The sequence below is a fragment of the Amblyomma mixtum genome, chromosome 2 (genome assembly GCF_055824585.1).
Source record: "Amblyomma mixtum isolate Tamu chromosome 2, ASM5582458v1, whole genome shotgun sequence".
Classification (NCBI taxonomy): Eukaryota; Metazoa; Arthropoda; class Arachnida; order Ixodida; family Ixodidae; genus Amblyomma; species Amblyomma mixtum.
The window spans coordinates 86,924,632-86,933,124 of NC_143013.1; the positions used below are offsets into that span (position 1 = coordinate 86,924,632).

The window sequence follows — 8,493 nt, forward strand, 5'->3', positions numbered from 1 at the left end:
TTTGTGCATTTTGGCCTTTCCGATGGCATTCAACAGGCACTTCAGCAGGGACCAGTACCTCAATGCGTAAAACTTCATGCGAAGATCGATGGGCTGCCACTTCACAAAAGCAAGCAGACTGCTCTTTGGCCGATACTTTGCCGCATAGCCAACATCAAGGAGTCGGAACCATTTATGGTCAGCGCCTACTGCGGCACAGGAAAGCCACCCTGTCTCGAGCAGTTCCTAGGCCCATTTCTCGAAGATGTTCGCAACCTGAGTTGCAGTGGACTTACCATAAAAGGGGTTCTGGTAAGCGTGAGCCTGACTGCAGTAATATGTGGCGCCCCAGCAAGAAGCTTTGTAAAAGCGATAACAGGGCACACAGGTTATCATGCCTGTGAACGATGCAGCCAGAAAGGGCAGTACATAGACAGCAGGCTCACGTTTCCAGACCTGAACGCACCAGAACGCACTGATGCTTTGTTTCGCAACCAGGAAGACCAGCGGCATCATACTGGTGTCTCGCCATTTACAACCCTGGGCATTGATATGGTGACATGTTTTCCGACTGAATACATGCACCTTGTCTGCCTGGGGGTGATGCGGCGGCTGCTTCGAAACTGGGTCTGCCGGGGATACACCGCAAGACTGAGCCAAGCTCAACGAAATGACCTTAATGATCGGCTTCGAGCAGGAGCTGTAGCCTTTCCAAGGACCTTTCCAAGAAAGCCAAGGGGAACGGAGGAACTTGACCGGTGGAAGGCAACGGAATACAGAACATTCCTTCTTTATGTGGGGCCTGTAGTGCTGAATTCAATTTTGACAAAAAAGCTTTATCAGCATTTCTTGATTCTCCATGTTGCGCTCCGAGTACTCGCTTCCCGTGAGCATTATGTTGCCCTCAATCAGTTTGCCCGGGACCTGCTGAGGCATTTTGTCCAAGAATTTGGAAAACTGTATAATAACAGAAAATCACATGCAAGAAAGCACAATGCAATGTACATGAGTCCAAAAGAACTTTATTTTGCCCTTCATGGCATATTCAAGACATTGTGGTTGGTGGTTTTCACTGCTTCAAGCTGCTTTGAAAGGAAAACTTGTTTAAGTTGCTCAGTTTTTAGTAGTTTCCCTCGCAAGACCCTCATTTTCAATTTGTGAAAGGCATTTCTCTTGTGCTTTTCATCCTCATATTGTTCTTGTTTTGCTGCATGCTCATCAGTAATCATCTTCATTCTTGATTTGTGTTCAATGTGCCTTTGACTTTCGTCATCCTCAGCAGCCTGAAGACGAGCCTCGAGCTCAGCAGACAGTGCCTGCTCGACAGCAGCAGCTCGACCTCCTTGCGTGCGGCGTTGCGGCGTGCTGCAGGCTCCGCTGCTTCATCCAGGCTGCGCGGTGGTGTCGCTCTCGCATTCTCAGTTGACGGCCCAGCAGCACCAATGTCACGCGCTGGTGAGGCCAGCACTGTGACATCAGAAATTCTGTCTTCACTTTCAGGGATCACAGTAGACTCTGTAAAAAAATGTAAATAAAGATTTGTAGTCCAGTTTGTTCCAGATTACTATCGGGGATTTTTTCTACTGTGCATCACTACCAACCAGACATGCAATACCAACTCTATAGTCAAAGTTTAAAGCATGGGAGATTCCAAACTGCGACTTCTGGCCATCAGCAGGTAGATGAGTTAGCCTGGTCTCTTATATTCGGCACCAGGTTTGCTTGCAAAAACGGCCTGCATCCCTGGGAATAAAGCGGACGAGAATAAACACCCGCTAAAAGACCTGCAAGATAACTGAAAGGCTTCCCTCTCACACCAGAGGTGCCCCGCCGGAGACGGTCTTGCGATGGGACGGAGGGATAATTTACACAACTTACAAGTTTAGACACCTTGGTACATTTCCACTGCAAAACCTAAGGGTATAATCAATATATTACACTACCCAATCACAGAAAATTCCAACCTTGATTAGTTCCCAGACTAAAAATAAATACTCTCCCGAAAATCCACACAAAAATAAGCTGCTAAATTCTTAGAAATTGTTTGGAAATGACTGGCTCCACGTTGCGCGTCCTGCCGAACAGCTTCCGCAGAGTTCTGCCATTCCTACATGAAAAAAAGGCAAACATACAAGCATGCCTCTTCGTCTGAACGCGTAGTTTTCCATGAGGTTGGTTGACCTCCGCTCTGCCGGTAGTTCGGCATATATATATATATATTTATATATATATATATATACACAGGCGTCGACGCTAACTTTTCCAACCGGCTTGCGCATCATAGGCAATTAATTGATTAGCAATTAAGATATTTTTCTAAATGCGTAAATATTGACTTTAGACAGAAAATGTGAATAGAAAAGTTGGAGAGCACTTTCAGAAACCCCGATTCCATTTATTTGCGGTAAAGAAAACCTCACGTGTATCTTTTTCCGAGCTTCGAAAAAAGCCCGCGAAATACAAAAAAAAATCACGTGACTAGCGCATTCGCGCGCCACGATTGTGCTGCTCTCAAACGTGGCTTGAGTGAACGAAATCAGCTGCTGGCAAGGCGCGACGACCTAAATGCTATGGCAGGCCGATTGTCAACGGTAGTTGCGGCCCCCGCGTGAGCCAGTCTGCAAGCGTGACGGCGCAAGTTGCAGTGAACGCGCCGGGAATTTTTAGCTATGACATGGCCAAAGGTGACAAACACAAATGCGACAAATTTTATTCGCCACTGAGAGGCAGAGAAGATAGGCAGGTATTTTACTTATCTTCTTTTGCCTCTCAGTAGCGAATAAAACTCATTGAATTTGTGTTTGTCACCTTTGGCTATGTCACATATATATAATATATGTGTGTGTGTGTGTGTGTGTGTGCGCGCGCGCGCGTGTGTGTGTGTGCGCGTGCCCTAGTAGCACAAATTGTTGCTGAAACATTGTACCAATATTACCTTTTTAGGTTGCACCAACGTGGCTAGCGTCCTCCTTTGGCAATGTCAAGACAACATACATACAGAAACATTGCTGCAATGTTGTTGTACATATGCTAAATATGGATGCAATGTTGTAGACAACGTCGCAGCAAAGTTTCATCCACATTCACAAAACATTAAAATCATACATTAGTCACGTCGCCACAACATTCAGGGGACATGCTTGTGCAGCACACATGCAGTTCATACTAGACGAAGTTCCATGAAAATATGCTGCACTAAAAGACAAGACTAAAGGAGGGCATGTAAACATTGTAGCTGCAGTTTAGTATTCTTTTTTAGGGCAGTTCTTTTTACATAATGCAGTGTTCTCGGAACACATGGCAGGAAGCAGTAAAGTGATAGCTAGTTTAAAAAGGTGCTTGGGCTATAAGAGACGCCATAGTTGAGTTCCCTGCATAATTTCAACCACCTGAAGTTCTTTAATGTGCACTGACATTGCGCAGTACATAGGACATTGCATTTTGCCTCCATCGGAATGTGGCTCTTGTAGTTCGGATTGAGCCCACATCTTCGGGATCAGCATCCAAGTGCCCTAACCACAGCTGCAGGGTGGTATGTAAAATACACTTTGCTGGAAAAAAATATATTTATCATGAACAAGTTTTTCCTGTCAGTTATGAAATATAAAACGCATGAATAATGCTTTTCTGATCTCAACCACACTTTCATACAAAGTGGGACAAGCAAGGTGTAATTGTAGCAGAGAAAGGTTTGGTTTGTGGGGGTTTAACATCCCAAAGCATCTCGAGCTATGAGAGAGGCTGCATGAAGGGCTTCAGAAATTTCAACCACCTGGGGTTCTTTAACGCGCACTGACACCGCACAGCACACAGGCCTCTGGAATTTCGCCTCCATCGAAAAGTGGCCGCCGCAGCCAGGATTCGATCCCGCATCCTTGGGCACAGTAGTCGAGCGCCTAACCACTGCACCACCCCGGCGGGGCTGTAGCAGAGAAAGACTGACATACAAACAAAAATATTTATTACTAAAAAAAATGTTTGGCACTTAACAAATACAAAGATCAGAACAATACCAACAAAGTGTGCCATTGAAAGTTAAAAGCTGGCGAAGAACACAAGGAAAAAGATGACGTCACAGTAAACTAAAGCTCTCATTTAGTTGCATGAGAAGTGCTGGTAAAACAATGCATGCACCAAGTAATGAAATGCAAAATTCAAGGTGACACTGGCTGACAGAACCATTACAAATACAGGTTACGGTAAACAAACCATGCATTGAAGCTGGCAAAATAAAGCTTGGTAGCAATTTGCCATGTTGTAGACATATGCCTAATACAGCTCCAATCACAATGCTACATTCACTAGGAAACAAAGCACGGCAAAATTTCTCAACACCAAGTGTGAGTCCGAGAAGCTACTGGCATTTCAAGATACTGATAACAAGAACAGTATAAGCAATGATCAATTCAAACAGAAAGCAATGAAATTGCTGAAGCATGAAATTCTGACTGCTTTAATACAGTGAGTTTGATGGTGATGTAGTGTAGGAAGCACGAGTGCAGGGGACGGGGCCAGTAGAGCCAGACAACTACATCACCGCACCGTCCTCGGGCGGTGTTTCGGACCAATAAAAATGATGAGGACCCTTTTTTTACCTGCCAGCCAGCATGTCACTTTCCTACACAAAGAGCTCCCCAACAGTTATCTCATTCCAGATGCTACTGGACAGGCATAAAAATAATCCCATTTTGAGTGTGTAACTAACATACGTATGATGCTTACAAGTATTTCAAATAGTGCTTACCACAAGTCCACAACACTCTACATCTGTACTTCTTCCAATGGTCAGATGGCTTTTCATTGCTCTGTACTGCCTCATTAATTCTGCGCGAATTTTTGTGTGGCGGCCACGCAACAGTATTTTCGGCAATTATCCATGAAGACGGAACGACAGAAACTTCCTCCTGATCTTGGAAATGTACAACGCTGAACATTTTAGAACCTGAAATCACACATTAAAGAACACAAATCTTGAAACCCCCAAACCAAAAGTACAAATAACATGCTAAAACACCAAATGTTATCAAGAAAGCCGCAATTCTTGCACGCTGATGGAGCTTTAAAATATATTTGTAATAAGTGCCTTCCTGATATCCTCTTCAGATTTAGGTACTTTTGCATGCGTGCAGAAGAGGGAAAACTGCATATGAATTTGGTCCATTTGGGAGGCACACACACTTATGCTGAATGTCATCCACATTCCAAACTGAAATATTCCGCGAAAGTCCTTCTACAGAGACAATCATCAATTCTGATGATGGAAGAGGGTTCAGAAAAAGGTTGCCTAAAGTTGTGAAAAAATGTCCACAGATGTAAATACTTCCTGACGAGCGCAAAAAGTTAGTTATTGAAACAATGTGACCATTTTGCAAGCGAACGCAGTTGTCACGTTTGCCGAGTTTCAACACTGTGTCCTTCGTTTCCAGCATGGAGTACTGTATGCCTTCAAATCCTGGAGGCACAGCTGATCCATCACAGTGCTGTCCAGACAGTTTAACTGGCACATCCAGTGAACATCAGCTTGCTTGGCTCACACTCCTCTTCTCACTGAGGCGTCGAGTAACTGGCTGAAGAGCACGCGCATGTGATTTCAGCAGCAGTTTGACTTGATAGAGGAAGTTCTCGAAAGGAAAGGCTGAAAACTCATCCAGAGGGCCAAACCTTCGAACATCATCAGTGATATGCAAAAGAGAGTGAAGATTGTAGACATAAATGCCTTTGCCATACAATGACCCAGCTTCAGTAACGAATTCATGAAGACGACGTTCGGCAGTATTTGCATGAGCCATGCTGTGCTTTGGGCAGACAAGAATGGTAATGGCAATGCTGAGTTTCATGAAGTGCTTGAAGTATTTTTCTTCCAAATTTCCTTTCAGTGCAACAGGACCATAGTATATCAGAAAATTCCTAAATTCTACTGCTTTCCACTGCTCTAAAAAGCGAAGTCCTCGTGGTCTTCTTTTCATATCACTAGGAGGAAAGGAAGCAAAATTTTCCAGCCTCCCAGAAACACTCAGCTTCGATGCATGGTTCATCTTAGAAAAGGAAGGCCTCGTAGATGTCCAGTGCTGCACAAGCAGCCTTTTCATACGCCTAGACATACCATGTGCATGTAATCCAGTGGAAATTGGCTAACAAGGCCAATTTCCAGGCACTGAAGAGGGGACTGACCCCGGTGATGATCACTGTGCACTTTAAGCGATAACATATTCAGTAATATTACAAATTGATCAACACCACAAAATAAATAAATAAATTAAAAATCCCCTGTGCCCCTTGGTTTCTGTGGCTGTTGGCTTCTCTCATATTTATAACGAGCTCCTCATTCCCCTTTCCTTGTCTGCCTAACATAGAGATAGATATGATATGCAACTATGACAGTAGTAACAGAAAAAAAAAGAAATTACATGGTAAAAACAGCCCAGTAAGTTGCACCTATCGCCGTCACTCTCGTCGAGCCGGGCATCCCCGTGGACCATCACATCGATTATATCAGAGACGTCTGCGCTGGCTCGAGGCCGGTCACTGTCAAAAGTGCGTGGTGCAGCCGTGGTGATGTGCGGCACAATTGCTTCTACTTGTGACAGCCTTTCGTCCAACGGCTCCGGTAGAGGACCCCCACCTGTCATCAACCATGCACACTTCGAATTAGCACTTATCATTTGCAAAAAACACGGAAACTTACCTGTAGCCATAACTGCTCTTGATATCCTAGCCCTTCCTTTCTTCGCCTTTTGTTTTTGGTTGTCCCACAGTTTCTTCAATTGCTTCACTTTGCGCGGCCGCACGTTTGGCATGCTGTTGTATTCACAGCACAAGCGCTCCCATGCTTTCGATTTTGCAGTGAGCGAGACACCGTCGGTTTTCTTGCATTCGACTGCATGCTTGTACTTTCTTAACAGCTCCTGAAGAAGATCTTTCTCTTCCTTGGAAAAGTACAACTTCCCGGGCATATCAGCGTAAACAACCTACACAACCCAAGCACAAATGACACACACACGAGGATGGCGAAGACGACGGCACTGGTGGGGGTAGTGGCTAGTATATTGACACAGCAAGTCCGTATCGGTAGTCGCGGTCATTACACTCTTTAAAAGACAAAATGCGTCGCATTATAATAGCACTGCTAACTAAAAATTTCCTCCGAGACGTTGCCTCCGGGTCTGCCTGCCTTGTGCGTATGTGGTCTTGATGCCTGTTCCACTCCATGACCCCACGTGGTGTTGTCACCTGTAGCACATAAGACACTGGCCCTGAGCGTGACGTCACCGTTGCCTCTAACCATCTTGGACCTACTCTAGAGTTCCTCACAAACACTTTGTCCCCAACGCAAAAACTTCTCTGAAGTTCTCTTCGACTGCCAGTTTGTCGAAATTGCTTTTGCTCGACCACTGAACGAGTACCAGGCTTAAGTAAATCGAGTCGAGTTCTGAGAGGTCGCCCGATCAAAAGCGAAGCCGGAGATTGCTGGGTGGTTGCGTGAGGTGTATTCCGGTACGCTAGAAGGAAACTGGCTAGTCGTTCTTCAATGGGCCGGGCTCTGTTGTCCTTTCGCAGGGCTTCTTTAACTGTTCGTACAAATCTTTCAGCCAAACCGTTACTTGACGGGTGATATGGCGCGGACCGTACATGTTTTATTCCGTTCATCTTGAGGAATAACTGAAATTCTTCGCTGCAAAACTGCGGCCCGTTGTCTGACACGATGACCTCGGGCAATCCAAAACGGCTGAAGAGGTCACGCAGCTTACCGATAGCTTCTGCCGAGGTCGACGGCATCAGGAAAACCTCCGGCCACTTTGAATGAGCGTCTACCGCCACCAAAAAGTTGCGCTGAAGAAACGGGCCAGCAAAATCCAAGTGGAGTCGGGCCCATGGCCTCGTAGGCCAAGCCCACGGATGAAGGGGAGCTTGGGTAGGCAGCGCTCGTTGCTGCTGGCAGGCCGCACACGTTTTCACGGTGTTCTCCAAGTCGGCGTCAATTCCTGGCCACCAGACGTAGCTCCGGGCAACTTCCTTCATCCGCACTACCCCAGGATGCCCCTCGTGCAGCTCGTCCAGGATTGTCTTCTGTAAATAAGGGGGAACCACAATGCGCATTCCCCAAAATAAACATCCTTGGTTAACCGACAACTCCAGTCTTTTTGAAACGAATGGTTTCATCTCATCAGCCACTCGCTCGGGCCATTGACCCGTTACTGCGTGAAGAACCTGCCGCAAGGTATGGTCACGTGATGTTTCCCGCGCAATATCCGAGCTTGTTATCGGGAAAGTCTCCCACGAAGTGCGTAGCAGGCGGTTACTTCGTCGTCCTCTTCCTTCTCGCCACTCCCGCGCAGCGGTAGACGCGACAGACAGTCTGCCTCTACGTTGCTTTCCCCTGAACGATATACTATATCGTAACGGTAGGCCGACAGCGTAATTGCCCACCTCTGCAAACGAGCCGCGGCAATGCTTGGTATTCCTGTTTTGGGACCGAGTATCGTCTGTAAAGGCTTGTGATCAGTTACCAAGCTG

At 46.0% G+C, this 8,493-nt stretch overlaps 1 protein-coding gene across 1 annotated transcript; it reads right to left on the minus strand.

Annotated features, from left to right (window-relative positions):
- Positions 1-1,210: 1,210 nt before the first annotated feature.
- Positions 1,211-6,932, minus strand: LOC149360040 (uncharacterized). The gene is made up of 4 exons (XM_089575301.1): positions 6,665-6,932; positions 6,387-6,601; positions 5,369-5,459; positions 1,211-1,494 (listed from the first exon to the last, which is right to left on the minus strand). Exons 1-4 carry the CDS (start codon positions 6,930-6,932, stop codon positions 1,211-1,213), a joined length of 858 nt encoding a protein of 285 aa, XP_089431427.1.
- Between the last annotated feature and the right edge of the window lie 1,561 nt (positions 6,933-8,493).

Coding starts and splice junctions, on each gene's coding strand:
- LOC149360040 (XM_089575301.1), bottom strand. CDS start 6,932: ATGCCCGGGAAGTTGTACTTTTCCAAGGAAGAGAAAGATCTTCTTCAG. Junction 5,460..6,386: donor TACTGGGCTGTTTTTACCAT/GTAATTTCTTTT, acceptor CTGTCTGGACAG/CACTGTGATGGATCAGCTGT. Junction 1,495..5,368: donor AGTGTTGAAACTCGGCAAAC/GTGACAACTGCG, acceptor ATTTTTTTACAG/AGTCTACTGTGATCCCTGAA.